Source organism: Brassica napus, chromosome C5 (genome assembly GCF_020379485.1).
Source record: "Brassica napus cultivar Da-Ae chromosome C5, Da-Ae, whole genome shotgun sequence".
Classification (NCBI taxonomy): domain Eukaryota; kingdom Viridiplantae; phylum Streptophyta; class Magnoliopsida; order Brassicales; family Brassicaceae; genus Brassica; species Brassica napus.
The window spans coordinates 571,076-589,494 of record NC_063448.1 but is presented as its reverse complement, the minus strand read 5'-3'; the positions used below and the strand labels follow the sequence as shown (position 1 = coordinate 589,494).

The 18,419-nt window shown below is 32.4% G+C and overlaps 4 protein-coding genes across 5 annotated transcripts; all 4 read left to right on the top strand.

Annotated features, from left to right (window-relative positions):
• The first annotated feature begins 3,052 nt into the window (after positions 1-3,052).
• Positions 3,053-3,911, top strand: LOC106398044 (silicon efflux transporter LSI3-like). The gene is made up of 3 exons (XM_013838644.1): positions 3,053-3,454; positions 3,600-3,672; positions 3,766-3,911. Exons 1-3 carry the CDS (start codon positions 3,053-3,055, stop codon positions 3,909-3,911), a joined length of 621 nt encoding a protein of 206 aa, XP_013694098.1.
• A 2,081-nt stretch (positions 3,912-5,992) lies between these two features.
• On the top strand, positions 5,993-8,054 carry LOC106397507 (NAC domain-containing protein 5). 2 transcript variants are annotated; one of them, XM_013838095.3, is made up of 6 exons: positions 5,993-6,262; positions 6,353-6,672; positions 6,778-7,029; positions 7,120-7,359; positions 7,457-7,579; positions 7,694-8,054. In XM_013838095.3, exons 1-6 carry the CDS (start codon positions 6,109-6,111, stop codon positions 7,895-7,897), a joined length of 1,293 nt encoding a protein of 430 aa, XP_013693549.1. In that variant the 5' UTR covers positions 5,993-6,108; the 3' UTR covers positions 7,898-8,054. The 2 variants fall into 2 exon arrangements, with proteins under 2 accessions (XP_013693549.1, XP_048613611.1); XM_048757654.1 differs by having other exon boundaries at positions 6,778-7,359.
• Positions 8,055-10,467: 2,413 nt separating this feature from the next.
• LOC106399768 (NAC domain-containing protein 5-like) lies at positions 10,468-12,328 on the top strand. The gene is made up of 2 exons (XM_048757653.1): positions 10,468-10,995; positions 11,083-12,328. The coding sequence occupies exons 1-2, from the start codon at positions 10,839-10,841 to the stop codon at positions 11,424-11,426; spliced, it is 501 nt and encodes a 166-aa protein (XP_048613610.1). The 5' UTR covers positions 10,468-10,838; the 3' UTR covers positions 11,427-12,328.
• Positions 12,329-13,164: 836 nt separating this feature from the next.
• Positions 13,165-17,381, top strand: LOC106399767 (NAC domain-containing protein 5-like). The gene is made up of 6 exons (XM_048757652.1): positions 13,165-15,847; positions 15,914-16,164; positions 16,254-16,394; positions 16,470-16,742; positions 16,822-16,941; positions 17,045-17,381. Exons 1-6 carry the CDS (start codon positions 15,694-15,696, stop codon positions 17,231-17,233), a joined length of 1,128 nt encoding a protein of 375 aa, XP_048613609.1. The 5' UTR covers positions 13,165-15,693; the 3' UTR covers positions 17,234-17,381.
• The last annotated feature ends 1,038 nt before the right edge of the window (positions 17,382-18,419 follow it).

Here is an 18,419-nt window from a genome sequence, read left to right as displayed (position 1 = left end):
ACTAACTAAAATGATCATTAAAAATCCATATTCTTAATTCTCTACCTCTGTGTTTACTCTTTTTCTGTAACAATATTTTTTCTTAATAAATTTTGCTGCGATAGATTCGATGAAACCTAGTAACCCGAATGGATGAAAATGGACACAAAAGACCATATTTAATGACAAATCATAGTATTTTTATATGTTGTATGCGGATCCGTTATATATTAAAGGAGAAACATTGTAATAAATGAATTCACGTTATAATAGATGACAACCTCACAATTATTTGATAATAAATATGCTAACGCGTTCACACTGTATTCATAAATGCGTTCACACTATATATTTCGTATTTTTTAATATAAAACTCACATGCATGGTTCCAATAAAATTTTGGATTTTTTGGTTCGAATCAAAACAAGTAACGAATCAAAAGCTAAACTATATATATATATATATATATATATTATTTTTAATAAAGTTGGGCAAAATATTTATAAATTTTGATTTGATTCGTTATCCGTTTTGATTTGAACCAAAAAGTATGGATATCCGTAACTCTACGAAGCAAATCAAATACTAAAATACAATATAAAAAAAATAAATCACAAATACCAATATTATTAAGAACGGATATCTAATTCGATATGTTATATGCATATATATACATATATGTACAGAATTATATATATATATATATATATATATATGTTATATATATTATAGTTTATATAAGTTTTACAATATTTTTATGAATTAAATTTATTATATTAGGTATTAAAATTTAAAAAGTTAAATAATATTTTATTTTTATTTTTGTAATAAAATGTTATTATTAAAATTTTCAATTATTTTTAAAAGTTTATTTTATCTACGGATTAAATCAGATATTCTTTAAAATTCTAAATCATTTCGGATATCAGAGTCACCGACTATCCATGTGGCTAAAGATTGAATCGACATGAACGCCTTCAAATACTCCGATATTCGATATGTGCCCACCTCTATTTACGGATACAGTTTTTTTTCTTTATATGAAAAAAAATCACTAATGTCAAGGCCTTTTTAATTTTTAATTAATTTTATTTTTATTTTTCATGTATTATTTTGAGCAAAAATGTCATTTAATATTAATTAACAATATCTTTATATATTTGTCAACTATTTTTATATACTTTTACATACACATACATGTGCACCTTGATGTGAGCACCTTGTGACTAAGTATTTACCACAACTGAAGTATCTATTTTTCTTTTTGAAGTTGAAATATTTTTTTCTTAATGCTTATTTCACTACTGACCAAATTGTAGTGAAATGATTTGTCTTAATAATTTTCTTTTCTTTTTCTTGAACTATTATCCGTTTACAAACTATGATATGAAACCATTGGTTCGACATGACGACTATCTAAAATTCATAACATGAAAATAAACAAATAATAGTAATTTTTGGTTTTTACCGAAAAAACTAAAAAATCAAACATTCTAACCGAATAAACTAAAATAAATATTAATTTAAAATAATAGTTATATTTTAGGAGATTAAAAACCAAAAAATAACTTAAAACCGAACCGATATCCAGATTAAACAGATTTAATGTGTTTTTATTAAAAATAACAAACTAATAATCATATCACTCCCAAGAGGCGGGTTATTATATAGTTAGAGATTATAGTGAAGACAATATAAAATAACATTCCTTCTGGTAGTGATTATGAGCTTAATCACTCTTCGATCCATCGGCATTAGTCAAACTGGGCCTTCGAGTACGCTACAAGATCTGAGGTGGGTTAATTTGATCTCCAACTCTCTTGTTTTACAAAAAAATTAGGATTATGGTTCAAAGAAAAATAAATAGAGATTGGTTGTTTTTTAAGCCCCTTAATTTTCTTACAGGCTCACCATGGCAAACCAAATTTAATTATCCGAATGTGAATCAGGATCACTAAAACTTGGGGAGTTTCATTTTAAAATGCACACTTTCTCAGTTTACATTATCCGACGGTTGCTAGTTTTGAATATAAAATTTGCAACCTACCACTTTTATATATCACTATAATTTATTTGTGGGAAATCGTGAAATTAATCCTATAAAGCTATAAGGAAGGGACAGTACAAATAATATCATAGAGAGACAGACAAAAGAGATTCCAGTTTTCAGTTTTACGGCGCCCACCACTGCCTCGCTGTTCCAGTTTTCTCTTATTTCCAAATACACGGAAAACTATATAGACCCTTTTTGTAACATAACTAATTTATACTCTCTGTATACATACATATTTATGATGTTTAATTTTTTTTTACATATATTGAAAACAATAAATACTTTTTAATTACTGTTTCAAAATACATGAAGTTTTAGGTTGTGGCACAACTATTAAGAAACTTATTTTTTATCAAAAAATATCATTAAAATATAAATTAAAAATTATTCAACCAATCACAAAACATATTACAAATTATGATTGGTTACAGAGTTTTTGATAAAGTTAAAGTTACATTGAAATATGAAAACATCATCTATTTTGAAACATCAAAAACTTCCTAAAACATCATCTATTTTAAAACGGATAGAGTATTACTTTTGGTTTTTATCAATAAAATTTCACCGCTTATAATTTTTGTTTTTAATTTTTGTTTTAGTTTGAAGATAAATATATTAATTATATCCTTTAACATCAATCTTTTGTGTACAAGATAAAATGGTAGAACATCATACATTTGTATATGGAGGAAGTACTTATTTGAATAATTGATGTTAAAAGTTTTTCACACATACTAACCGGATCCCGTGTTTCTTAACTGTTACTTATCAGCCATCCCCTAGGGTTCCAAAAGATCTATGCTTTTTGATCATTAATCCATGAAAGTCCAGAGATTGAAAATGGCAATGGCACCAGCAACTAAGCTTGTTCTAGCCTTTGCCATCTTCTTGGTATTTATCAGTTTTCCTTTCTGTACCATTCCTACCAATTGGTCGAACCGCCGGTTCTCTCTCGCTGCCATGCTTATGGTTATCTTCCAAGTCATAACCCCTGAACAAGCTTACCCCTAAAAGAAGAAGATGTGGGTTCTGAAGCTGTCGTTGAAGACGATGTCAGGTCTCATCGGTTTTTCTCCAGCTACATTACCGCATCTCAGCTTTTTTGGATCAGAAGAATCTAACATGAGAACGGATCCTGAGACACTCAGAAACAGAGCGGTTTTACCTGGTGAAAGTGAAACCACACACCGTTATTCAACTGCGTCAAGAGAACAAACGGATACAGAGACGCAAGGAGAGAACAACAATGTGTTCCAAACCAAGAAACGGAGAAGAGCTTTGTGGAAAGCAAGTGTTTATTCAATGACACTTGGAATGCTAATATCTCTGCTAATGGGTTTAAACATGTCTTGGACTGCAATAACCGCGGCTCTAGCTCTCGTCGTTCTTGATTTTAAAGACGCAAGGCCATCTCTAGAGAAGGTGGAACCGAACTTTAACTCTTTATGAAACACAGAAATCACTTTTGTAGAACTAATAACCAAACTTTTAAACTGTGTGTTGGCAGGTATCCTATTGACTTCTGATCTTCTTCTGCGGGATGTTTGTAACGGTAATGGGACCATAGGCGAAAATCGACCAAGCCAAAGGAACCACGGTTCTGGCACTTGTGATTCTTGTCCTCTCCAATGTACCAACCGGTGTGTCATTATATCATTGTAGATAAAACATGTTGTGGCATGCGGGTTTATCCCCATATCTAGAAATTCATTTCAAATATTACCTGTGTGCAGTGCTTCCGTTGGGAGCTAGAGTGGCGGCGGCTGCAGGGGAAGAGGAGAAGAAGGCGTGGGTGAGCACAGTGACTAGAAACTTCTCGTTGCTTGGTTCAGAAGCAAACTTGATAGTTTGTGAGCAAGCTCGTAGAGCAGTGAGCTAGGGGTGGACATTTTACCCGATATCCGAAGTGGCACCCGAACCGAAATCCGAACCGAAGTAGCAGAATATCCGAACAGATATTGAATTAGGAGAGATTGGATATCCGAACCCGAACGGATAATATCCGAACCCGAATGGATATCCGAAAATAACCGAATATATGTATAATTAACCTTATATTTCTAGTTTACATCTCTCATTTTATATAAAATATTTATATTGATACTACACATATTTTAAGTTCATATGATATACATCCAATTACGGAGAAAATGATTTGCTACTCACTTAAAATGCATGTCAAATTTTTTATTTCGAGAATTAACAAAAAGTTACATCCAAAATTTAAAAACAATAATCAAATTAATGTCTTTTTAGTTTCAAAATGTTATGTCCAAATCTATTAACCATTCAATCTATTAAAAATAAAAAATTAGTTAAGTGAAAGTTATATTTTTAAATACAAGAAATTTGAGAAATGAAAATTTAATTTTGCTTTTTCAAAATCTAAATATTCGAACCCGATCCGAAATAACCGAACCCGAACTAAAAATATCTGAACACGACCCGAAGTACAGAAATACCCGAACCGGTTTTACACCTCTATACCTCTATACCCGAAAATATGAAATACCCGACCCGAATCCGAACGGATACCCGAACGCCCACCCCTATAGTGAGCCATGGCTACACTCTCACATTCGATAAACACTTCAAATTTGGTTTACCTTCAACACTCATCCTTACAGCCATTGGTCTCCTCCTTATCAAGTAATCCATAACTCACTCTGTATTTGCTTTCCTTTATTCTCTTTGTGATGGAATTTTATTCATTTTACCAATCAATGTTTATGTCTCTTTTTACACTCTTTCTGTAATTTAGTATTCACAGTATACACATATGTATCTTAATTAGAGAAAATAAACAATAATTAACTCAATTACGAATGAACTGCATAACATTTTATCAGGATTTCAAGTTCCAAAGATGCGCTTCTAGCAAATTTTATTAATTCATATCAAATTCTCAAGGTTTACCTTTTTAAAAAGTGTATAATTTTTTTTTGAAAAGTGATATAATTACATAATAAATACGTATATCTCTAAAAATGAGAATAAATAAATGTTATTAATATACTAAAATCAGGTCTTGAGCAATTTGCTATGATTATTGAATGAAATATTGTCAAGCTAAGTGTTTTAGTTATTTTGACCTTCTGATTATTCTACTGTTTCACTATTCATTATGATATATATGTATACAATTCCATTTTAGAAATGTAAGGTAAACAAAGAAACGTGATCAGTTTCTCTTGAGTAAAATGCATTGTAATTATATATTAAGGTATATATAATCAAATGAAAATTATCCTCATTTAAGTGACTTATCTCCAACTCTGCAGATGTGTGTGTGTGTGTATAGGCCTATGTGTATATATGCTTCTTTTCTGTTCCTTTGTATTTTAATATTCACGTTGAATGCGTATGCCAATTTTGTTTCTATTTATAACAAAGAATACAAAGCCTTTATATAGGCAGGACTCCTACATTTATATAAAAAACAAATATCAAAATATAAACTTAAAAACTAGATAAAGCTTATCTAAAACGTTATTATCTTAATCTAAATAAATATAAATAGTTAAGATAATTAATTATAATAAATAAAATGTAAATAACCCATATTTATCTTCCATATGCGCTGCATCTATCACTAATGCTTTTTTTTTTTATTTATCTATCACTAATGCTAAAATGTGGGTGTTAGAATTACTACGCCTATAAGTATATATATCCAGAGAACATATAAAATAGTGGTTAGAGACTTTCTATAATCGACGGGACTTCGATGAAGCTTCTTGACTTGAATATACAGACGCGGGTTACTTGGTATTATCACCGGATTTATATGTCTTGACGTCTTGTGTTTTACTTTATCTTGTTATTGATAATGGACCCGTCGACGTTGACGTTACTTTAAACATGACCGCATACGTTACGTCACCATTGTTTTTTAATTATTGTTATTATTATTATTTTTGAATTGTATATAAATAATATAACTACCCCTTCAGCCTACAATTAATTTGCAGAAGAGAGATCAACAACGGAGAAAGAAGCTCTCTGCTAAATATTCTGATTCTTCTTTCTTTTTTTGGTTATTTATTAACTCCAAAGTCTTTCGTCAGAATCACAAAATGGTGGATCCGGTGGGTTACAGATTCCGTCCGACGGACGAGGAGATCGTCGTACACTACGTGAGGCCAAAGAACATCGAGAGTAACACGAGTCATGTAGACGAAGTCATGAACACAGTCGATATATATAGCTTCGACCCATGGGAGTTACGTTGTAAGTGTGTCTTAATTACACTGTTTGTATGAACATAATCATCTCGCTAGTTTCGACGGATTGAATGATTCTTATTGGTTCTTTCCTCAGTCAAGTCGAGGATAAAATCGAGAGATGAGGTTGTTTGGTACTTCTTCGGTTGTAAGAAACGAATGCGTAACAACAGACAGAGGAGGACAATCCCGTCTGGTTTTTGGAGTAATACCGGCGAGACAAAGCCAATAATCCGGAAGAAGGGAGGAGGAGGAGATCACGAGAAGATTGGTGAGAAAAGGGTTTTTGTGTTTAAGTACAGTAGTAAGATTCCCGGTGGGTCGAAGTCGAAATCGAAGTCGAAATCGAAATCGAAATCGAAATCGGATTGGGTTATGCACGAATACGTCGCTACGTTCTCGTCTCCCGACTCTCAGGTATTTATTTATCTGGTTGCTGGTAGTTGTTGTACTCTCTTGATTGGACTGCGATTGTCATTTGATTTGATTTTGGTTTTTTTTTTTTTTTTTTTTAATGTACAGATGATGACGACATCGACATATACAGTGTGTAAAGTAATGTTTAAGGGTGACCCCACAGACTTACCTTCTTCTTCCTCTGCTGGTGAAATTGAGGATGATCTCTCTTTGATCCCTCAATTTAACAGCAACAGTTCGGGAGGACTGAGTAAAGAGACAGAGGTACAGAACCCAAACCAGATTACAAGTTCCATCTCTTTAATCCCTCGTGTGAACAACAACAATTCTGGAGGACTGAGTACAGAGACAGAGGTGGTAGGTCACTTCACAACCATACTCCTTTTTAAGTCAACCCTCCTTCTTTTGTGTTCTTCCCTTTCTCATGAGTCTTCGTTTGAATTACAGGATCCACGTCTGTTTAGTAGCTTTCCTTATTTGGAGGAAGATGCTCATATCGAAGATGCAACGCTCAGGGCTTTGAACTATGATGGTGCTAAGGAGGATGAGGAGGAGGAGGAGGAGCTTGTGAATCTTTGGTCTATGCAAGAGGAGCGCAACGATCACAGACCTAAAATGCCACTGACCGGTTTCATTAGCGATGATGATGATGATGATAGTGATTCTGATTCCATATCTACAAAAACAGTAAACATCATTTTTACTGTTACCATTTGTGGTAATCCTCTGTTTTCAGGTTCCACCTCACAAAAAGCTAAAAGTCTTCTTTCATATGATATGACAGTGTTCCATTAAAAGCTCGAGCACTTGTGTTACTTTTGGTAACTCTAATCGTCTCATAGACCAAATCATAGACCTGCCAGAGTCCCCACGCTCAACAATCGAATCAGTCTCGTTAACTCAAGAGGTAAGCTTTTATTATTTCTCTCTTTCTCCTATACAAGCACAATCCTTAACACTAGTCATGCTACTACTTTGCCATTACTCACGACATTTTGGCTTCTTTGATATGTGATTCAAGGTGAGCAAAGCTCTAGGAGCCAATAGTGCTATATCCGAGAAGAAGATGAGTCCTTGTGATGATGATGCTCAAGTAAGTGAGATCGGAGGTGATCAAATGGGTCAGGAGATGGTGATCAAGAACAAAAGAGCTGGTTTCATTTACAGGATGATACAAAAATTCGCCAAGAAAATCAAGCTATGTTCTTGTGTCTCAAGAATATGATGCACCAGTCAACGAGATCAATTAAGAATACATTTGGTAATTTCCATGTATGAGTTCAGTTATGTCTATCTTGTTTTGTAACTATTTCGTATTTTTAATGTATGTCCTAATCTCATATATAAAAGTGAATTTGCTATCAGAAAATGTTATAAGACAACTATATGTCATTTCAATTGACGCAACAAACAAAGTTTTCAAACTAGAGCAATCAAATCCTTCTCATATGGGCCAGCCTCATAAATCCTCACAACAAATATTTCAGAGTCAAGACTATAATATCAAATCTTTTTTTTTTTTAACACAAATGCTTATATTAAAATTAAAAATCCACTGAAATAAATCGGTTACAATCGGAGAGATCTTCAAAAATAAACGGATAAACGAAAATAACTAAAACATGATGAATGATAGATGTGGTTAAAAAAGAAGAAATCCACAGAAAACGTTCACTTGTAATCTTAAACCTTGCGTTCGAAAGAACGAAAAGAAATCGAAATCGACGTTAAAAACCCAACCAATAGATTTTGAGAGCAAGAAGTCCAGGAACCTCCGTAAAAGGTAACAACTCTGTGAAGAAGTTTAGCATGTGGAAATTCTCTTTACGTCTACATCATGTCGATGTTTAATGTAGGTCCGAACACCCACTAATTTAAAAGTTGCTAAGTTTTGTTCTTATACGGATTTGTTTGGTTAGTTTTTTTTTTTTTTTTGAAAAAAGGGCTTGTTTGGTTAGTTTACAAATGCTTAAACAATAATGGGACGATTTGAGTAAATACTTTAGTAATCGGACTAAATATAAATTCATATCCCATATAGAGTAGAAAAACCTCTACAATAATATTTCTATAAATATGTATATAGGCGAAGAAATTGCTGATGCTTTCACGTGACCCAATTCGATCACATATTTGGTCATTGTTGGTGTTCTGACACATTCCTGGCCGGCTTCTGTTCCACCATTATTATTTGACAGATTTGTTTAATAAGACGACAAATGGAAAAGACAGCGATTTCCTTAAAGTTGTCTCAATTTCGAGATTTCGGTTGTGTTTACGTCCCTACACCTGTCCGTTTTCTTCCATTAAGGAGACCACTGGATTTACAACTGTATAAAAACGTTATGCTTAGACCATTTGCGATCCAACACTAAAATTATACTCTTCCCCCGTCGTTTTTAATATAAGTCGTTTTAAAATTATATACATAAATGAAGAAATCAAAAAGTTTTTATATTTCCTAAACAAAAATATCATTAATTATTTACATAACCACAAATCAACCAATAATAAAATAGAAGGTTTATTATCATTGGTCGTATGACATTAAGTGTTAATAAATTTTACAAAGAAAACCGAAAACGTCATATAATTTAGAACAAAAAAATTTCTCTAAAACGACTTATATTAAAAAACGGAGGGAGTACTATTTTACTTTAGTTTTCACACAAAAACTGATGTAAGCCAACACTAAAAATTATACTATTTAATATAAATAAATAATTTTATATCAAATACTTATAAAATAAATAACAAATAAAAAAATAAATAGATACAAAAAGTAAATTTAATATTTACAATAAAATAATTTACGTATAGAAGTAGTTTATTTAAATGTTTTATCTAAATATTATACTGAAATAGTAAATATTTATTTTAAAAGAACATTAATATAATTTTTTTATGTAATATATAGTTACATAGTCATAATTATTTAAATTATAAATATTTTTTAAAATAAAATAAACAATAATTTAATAACATAATACTCTAAAATTAGTTTTTTAGTGTGTTGGTATTATGTTTGGAAGAGAATATATTTTAATATTGAAATTTGCATTAAAATAATGTGATCTTAGTAAAATAGTGTTATAGGGTTAGATAATTGAAATTTTGTCCCAAACTTTCAAACAATAACGTGCTACGTAAGTTACTAAGTTTAATCTTTTTTTTAGTTAGAACATTTAATATTAAAAACCCAGTGGGCCAGATCGGAGCTACAAGGGGCCGGTTAACCGGAAAAGAAACAGCGACGGCCTAAAGCACAGAGTTAAAGCTAAATAGCAAATAAAGTAACTAATATCAAAGTGGCGCCAGCTGAGAAGAAAAAGGCGCGGGTAAGCCGTAAGCACGGTGGCTGGAAACTTGACGTTGCTTGGTTCAGCGGCTAACCTGATAGTGTGTGAGGAAGCTCGTAGAGCAGTGAGCCATGGTTACATTCTCTCACATTCACTAAAAACTTTGACCGCCAATGGTCGGTTTTCTTACCAAGTAATCCATAGCCACTCTAGTATATATATGCTTTATTTTCTTTGTTAAATTTTATTCATTTTAAAGAACTTTATGTTTCTTTATAACACAACGACGTCTTTTAGCCAATTACTGTTTTATAACGAAGAGTATCAAAATAAAAATACTGTTATATTTTTGCAGCTGATGCAAACATCAGTCCCACATCGTCACAAAATGGTCCAAGAATCATTCACATATAACATAATGAATCAATGGTCACGATTTAATCTCGTTGATTGCTTACTTCAATATAGTATGCACGTATAGGCAAATGTTGGACCGGTCCATCCATCATCTTTCTCATGTAAATTACATCCTTGACCTTCATCTATGTTGCGTTGGACCAGAATGTTCTAAGCAATGTAGAGTCCGAAATTATACTATTATAGTATTATATATGCCGACGGCCCAAACGTTTCCGCCGAAAACCTATAATCCAACGAATCAACGGTCAAGATGTAGTCGAATTTTTTTTTCGGCAAAATATTCGAATCTTTTTATTTGGATTTTAATACTTCCACCGTACGTATTGACACGCAGACCAGACCTTCATCTTTGTTAAGCATAAATAACACAGAACCTCCTTGGCCTTTTCTTCTCTCATACGATCTTGCATTTTCTTCTCTGTCTGAAAGTTTAGCCGCCGTGTCAAAATGGTGAATCCGGTGGGACTCAGGTTTCTTCCGACCGAAGAAGAGATCGTTGACCACTACCTCAGGTTAAAAAATCACGGTGGTTCCAACACGAGCCATGTCGATCAAGTCATTAGCACAATTAATATCTGTAACTTCGATCCTTGGGAGTTACCTCGTAAGTCTCACGAGTCTTACCCGACTGTTGTATACAATAAAGTAATTGTTTTCTGATGCAGTCCCATACTTCTTTGTTCATTCTCAGGGCAGTCGAGGATGGAGTCAAAAGATAAGGTTTGGTATTTCTTCGGACGCAAGGAGAAGAGATATAACAGAGGTGAACGTCAGATCAGAAAAACCAAGTCTGGTTTTTGGAAGAAAACTGGAGTTACAATGGATATCAAGCGAAAGAGATCAGGGCATCGCGAAAAGATCGGTGAGAAAAGAGTTTTAGTGTTTCACTCGAGCGGATCCAAAACCAACTGGATCATGCACGAGTATGACGCTGCTTGCTTGTCTCCTACTCAGGTCATTTTTTCAATAACTTCTGTGGGGTTTCCTTTTTTATTTTATTGTTGCTTTCTTGTAATATTCAATAGTATATTCTGAATTTTGGACCGTATTTTTGGTTTAATTACAGAACATGACATATACAATCTGCAAAGTTCACAAAAAGGGTGAAGCGACAGAGATTTCTTCTCCTGGTAGTGATATTGATGCGCATAGTCTCTCTCTAGGCACTCATATGAATAACTCTGGAGGAGAATCTAGTACTGCAGCATCTGAGGTGGGGTCTATCTCAATCTCAAACTTTATAAATGTAAAGTTTTCAAAACCATATTTTATACACACTAATTTGTCTTCTTCTTCTTTTGACTTTTAAGGAACCAAAGAATCCACACCAGCTTAGTGGTTTTTTTGATAAGAAGCAAGAAACGGAGCTCGAAGAAGCAATTCACGGGGCTTTCGACAATCTGTCAAGTTATGATTGGAAATACTTGCTTGGTGATGATGAGCAGAGTAAGACTGTTTCTATGCAAAACTCATTGACCGGTGTCTTCGACTGGGCATAAATCTATCATCTATCTCCAACAAGAGTAGCAAAATGTTGTTATGTCCCTCGATCAAGAAGAAAAGAGCTGCTATATTTTAAAATTCACCTGTTTTCAGTAACATGATTTTGTACTTTCCAAATCTGTACACGTACTATACATTATGTCTTGGCTTGTTGTTTTGTAGCGTTATTGTATTCCTTAAACATATTAAGAAAATGATGTTGAATTTTTTGATGAGAAGTGATTCGAGTAGACAAGATTGTAATCATTTTAAATATTGATAACAACTATCAAAAGTCTCAAATCCTCTCTGACGTCGCAATCAGCCTCTCCTCATGACCTACCGAATCCCCACAAGACATTATACAGTTTTCTACAGAAAAGGAAAATAAGTCTAGCATCAAATCAAATTACTTTATTTCAAGAGTCTTTTTATTAACTCCACATCATACTTATATATGTATACACGTGCATGTTGTCATGTTGATGTTTAATTAATTAAGTTCAAATTATCCCAGTACCGATGGTTACTTTTATTTTGCTTCCTCTCTTCTCTTTACAGTATCATATGTATACAAGAAAATACTCTAGCAATCGAACTAAATCTAAAATTATTTTTAAAATTGTTTGTTACTATTTGCCCTACACCCTTTTATTTTAATCAACAGACGAAAAAAAACAAGTGATATTGATTTCTCTAGACTTTATGTTATCTATATACCCGGTACGTGTGTATATGTGATGCATACCGATGAAGAAATACATGTATGCATGGACTTAATTACTACCGTCTAAACGTGTGGAAATAGGGATATCTAAATAGGTTCCTTAATTTTCCGTATCTTCTTCTACGCATGATATGCGCATTTATAATTAAATAAATGGTTAGATGTAAAAAAAGGTTGTAGCATCTCTAGCTTTGTCAGATTATGCGCATTTATTTATAATTAATTAATTGTAATATCTAGCTTTGGCATGTAATAAAAAGTCATGGTCCACTTCCTTTTGACTCGTCTTCTTCAATGCCCGACATGATACCTAATAACCCCTTATATTGACCCTAATCTATTGTGATAGATAATATACTTTGTCAATGTCAAAGTGTCTCTTTTAGAGTGCATCATATGAACGCAAATATGTAGAATGCAATCCTGATGTTAAGGTTCAAATTTCAGACCTCTTTAAGAAAAACTATTCTTAAAAAAAAAAAAAAAAAAAAAAAAAAAAAAAAAAATTTACTATCTCAAAAAAAAAAAAAAAAAAACATTTACTATCTCGATATGGAAGGAGCTAGGTGTGTGTATATTACTTTTTAATTGGATTGTAGTACTTGAAACTGGTGTTAGAAATATTAACTCTCAATCTATGTTTAGACACAGGTGCGTATATATTGCTTTTTGCTTATACATAAGATTAATATTATCGTATTAGATTAGAGAAGTATAAAAAGTTTACTATTGGTATCAAAATCCATATGGGATATAAACACGACACGAGAAAACCGAATTCACTATGTAGGCAGCCCAAATTCCAATACAATAAAAAAAGGAAATAACAATAACAATTATCCCTCTTTTCCGTAATATTACATATTTTAGGAAAAAAATTTGTTTTAAAAAGATCCATTTTTTACATTTTTAAAACATGTTTTATTAACTAATTGCAAATTTCAAAAAACTTAATTACACTTACTGAATTGTTATTGGTTTAAAATTATGAAACAAAGATAAACACAAAAAATATCTAAATTTAATGTGTTTTATTAAAATGTGTGAAAAATCTAGAATATATAACATTAAAAAACAGAGGGAGTATTTACTAGAGCCAGCTGCCGATACCTCCTTGCACATGTCGTCACACGCTGACGAGTTGATGATGCAAAATAATATATGTCCAGTTGGAATAAAACAATATATAAATTTACCGTGAGTTTATATCTATCAAAAAAAAGAGAAAAATTGCAAGCCTTACCTAACGGTATCTTATCTTACACGATTTAATTTTTCTTTTCATTCTATAACTTTAGAGAACATAGAAACCATATACAAACATATACTACCTCCGTTCCTGAAAGTAAGATGTTTTAGATTTTTTTATTGTTCCACAAAGATAGATTTTCTATATTGTTAAGGTACTTTTTTATACTTTTGAGGAACATTAATTGAGAATATTTGAATTGATTAAATTTCATTGGTGGAAAGTTATTGGAAAATGTATAATAAAGTAAAAAATAAATTAAATTATAAACATTTATTAAATTTTTAATAAGCGTGCATACTCTAAAAAATCTTACTTTCAGGAACCGAGGGAGAGAGAGTGTTTTTTTATACAGTCTCAGTATGATTAATATTGTAGCAATACGTTTTTCTTTTATAGAATACTTGTTTAGGTAGAAAAAAACATCGGACCAATTGAATCAGATTGGTTTAAGCGCAGGCGTTGGTGCTGTTGCGCTCCTGGGTTCGATCCACCGTGGGAGGAGTGTCCAGGGCCTTAACCGGTACTGACGCAGGCTGGCTCCGGGCCTAGGGGGGAGTAAGGCCGAAGGCCCGAACCCTCCTGGTTAACAAAAAAAAAAAAAAAAAAAAACCAATTGAATCAGATTATTTCTATAGAATAGTCGCAAAATGCAGCAGCACTTTATATATATATATTTTTTTGTCTTCGTCGTTTAGCCAGTTTTTGATGATGCAAGCTCCCAGGTGGACTGATCTGAGCTGTAATCTGGATTGGATGTAATATTTAATGAATGGAAATTAGTTTTTACTAAAGAAAAGAATAACGGACTATCCACTTCACCTGAACATGTCAATTAGGGTCAAAATCCGCGGTCCGAACCTACCTAGTCCTAAAACTATCGGATTTGGGCTTAGTTTTATAAGCCCATAAAAAATCGGATTTTTCGGGTTAAGAACATCACTCCATTTCTCACTCCATTTTGCAGTATATTATGGAATGAGGTTGGAGATGCTCTAAGTCCATTTGAATTTTGGGTATTTTGGACCTAAGCTCATTTGAACTAAGACCGACCAAAAAATCCGAAATTTTATACTTTAACTTAAATATTATCATTCTTGAATCAAAACCATTATTAGTATTGACATATTATTTTAATATTTTTATCAAAAACTCTAATAAAACAAATATAAAAGTTGTTAATGCATTTTATTGTTTGATCATTACAAGTGTCACATTTTAAATTTTGCAAATGTACGTTCTTCTTTTTTTGTACAACATGTTTTTATTTCCAAATACTAATTATGAAACGTTTGACTATTTTAAAATTTTGCTTTTTATATATTTAGTTTTAATTTATTTTTGATTATTTAAATCTTATTAAATTTGGTTTGTTTATAACATGTTTTCAAAGCATACAAAAAAGTAAAATATTTTTGACAAATAAGAAAAGTTTAAACTTACTTTATATTTTAAAACTAAAAAATTGAAACTATTTTTTTTTATGAAAATTCACATATATTAAAACGATAGAAGTGACAATGACAAATTGTCTTTCGAAAAGCCCAAAAAATCCTGAAAAGCCCTGTGACCCTAGGGCTTTGAATTCTAGGCCCAAAATATTTCCGGGTCGGGTTCAAATATCAACGGACTTAGTGGGTTTGGGCAGGGCCAGCCTGGATTGAGACCCCTAACTTCACCGTTAAACATTAACGTTTGATAATTTTATTTTTTTGGTATAAAAGCAACTCTTCTTCCTTCCATTTTAACTTACAGAACGGCAACAATGGAGAAAGCTCTCTTCTGATCTTTTTGTTTTTGAACTTTATATTCATTTGTTAAAATCTTCCGTGTCCTTGAAAAAAATGGAAAATCGGGTGGGGTTCAGATTCATTCCGACAGACGAGGAGATCGTGGACTATTACCTCAGGCTAAAAAATCTCGGTGGTGACACGAGCCATGTAGACAAAGCCATTAGCACAGTAGATATCTGTAGCTTCGAACCTTGGGAGTTACCTAGTAAGTCTCACGTGCTTTGTTAAATCGGATCATGGACTAATTAGTTTTTTTTTTTTTTTTTGCCAGGCAAGTCTAGGAGGGAATCGAGAGATCAGATTTGGTATTTTTTCGGTCGGAAGGAGAACAAGTATAACAGAGGTGAGAGACAGAGCAGGATAACCAAGTCTGCTTTTTGGAAGAAAACCGGAGTTACAACGAATATAATCCGAAAGAGAGGGAACCGCGAGAAGATTGGTGAGAAAAGGGTTCTGGTGTTTCACTCGAATTCCGAATGGGTTATGCATGAATATGTTTCTACGTTCTTGTCTCCTACTCAGGTATGTTAACCTTTTCAAATCCAGATTTGGCTTTTGTGTTACTATTGGTGAGATTGTTTTTTTTTTGGGTCGTGTTTGATTTTGTGCAGACCACATATACAGTGTGTAAAGTAATCTTTAAGGGTGACCCCAGAGATTTACCTTCTTCTTCTGCTCCTGGTGGTGGTGGTGGTGAAGTTGAGCATAATCACTCTCAGTTCACTCATATGAACAACTCTGGTGAATTTGAGGTGGGACTTCATTTGTTTCAGTCAGGTCATAGAGAATGTGACAACGACTTCATTTGTATTCTTCCGTTTTTTCAGGGGTTACAGAATCAACGTCACTTTACTGGCTTGCTTGATGCGGAGAAGGAAACTCAGATCCATGATGCATTATGCAGGGGTTTAGACAGTGTTTCAACTCATGATTTGAACTCTTTTATCAATTGTGGAAATAATGATGAGGAGGAGCATGTGAATCTTTTGTTTATGCACGAAAATCGCAACGATTACAGACCTAAAATATCACTCACCGGTTTCATTGATCATAGTGATGATGAGGATAGTGATTCTGATTTGATATCTGCAACAACAACAGTAAGCTTAATTTTACTATGGTAAATCCTCTGTTTTCAGGTTCCACCTCACAACGCTAACGTTTTGTTTACTGTTATAGGGCTCCATCCAAACCTCGAGCGCTTGTGATAGTTTTGGTAGCTCAAATCGTCGCATAGACCAAATCACAGACCTACAAAACTCTCCTAACTCAACAACCAAGCTAATTTCACCAACCCAAGTGCTGAGCCTTATTCTTTCTCTTTCTTTGTATACCTGACAGTCCCTTAATGCTAATCATGCTACTCACAACATTTTTGGCTTCTAATTTGATATGATTCAAGGTGAGAAAAACCAGTCTTGATGCATCCAAGGAGAAGTCTGATGTACAAGGGAATGAAATGGGAGAGTACTATAAAATGGATCAAGAGGTCATCAACAAGAAAAGAGGAAGTTTCTTTTACAGGAAAATCCGAAGCTGCATTAAGAAAACTCTGCTATGTTCTTCTATCCCCCCCACCCCAAGAACATGATAATTAATTAATAAATGAGATCAAGAAAACCACCTTTAGTATTTTCCAAGTTTGCAAAAGTTCTATGTTATGTCTTATCTTGTTTTGCGACTTTTTTCTCGTATTGTATGTCCTTACGTGTATAAATAATAAAGGCGAATTGTGATAACAAGTTGCATGAAAAGACAAAGTTGTCAAATTCATTTGGACGTAGCATCAACCTGTACTCAAACGATCCTACCTAACCCTTGCAAGATGCATCAGATTCAACAAAATAAACAAACATTAATGTCGAATCAAAATACATTATACAATAAAAACTCTATAAATTAATATTCGATAAATTAATAAATACCATAAATTAATAAATTTAAAAAATTCTTAGGTAAATATTATGATTTCATTAAAATCATACATTAATAATTACCATACATATACACACTTTTTTGTTTTTGTTTTATGTTTTTCTTCAAAATAAGTTTCATCTCAAATTTTAATTTTAGTTTTACTAAATTACATATAAAAGTGGATTTGTATTATATAATATGTATTCATCATATACATAAACTATATCAAATACTCTAATAAAATAGTTAAAGTTCAAATCTATAAACTCTGACCAATATATAATATCATGAAATAATTTTCTTTTTCATTTTTTACACTAAAAATAATTAAAAAAATAAAAGTTTAAAAGAAATCTTAAATTAATAAATTTTAAGAGTTTCAGCATTATTAATTTATAGATTTTTTAGTGACAGTATACCACGTGCAATCTTGTCATGTTAATGTTCAAGTCCAAACCCCACTAGAGTAACGCCAACTTTTATTTTTCTTCCTCTTTGTTTTAAGTAAATACAGTGAACAAATACTTGAAACACAATTATTTTACCAAAATACTTTAGTATTAACACGAATCTTTCCAGATTCAACAGTATCTTTTCACTATATTAGTAAATAATTTAGTCAGATAATTAATCTTGTCCATAAGAAAATCTAATTCACCATACTAGATCGGTTCTGTATAATTTAATCAAACATTGAAGTTGTGTCTAAGGATATCCATTTCGCTATATTATGTCTACATTAGATGTATGTAAGCGTGCACTTACTTTTTAAGTGTGTGGAAAACTGAATATAGGATTAGGAATATGCTCATTGCGTATGTATTCAACATTGTTTGCGCCAATAAACAATTGAATTTGTG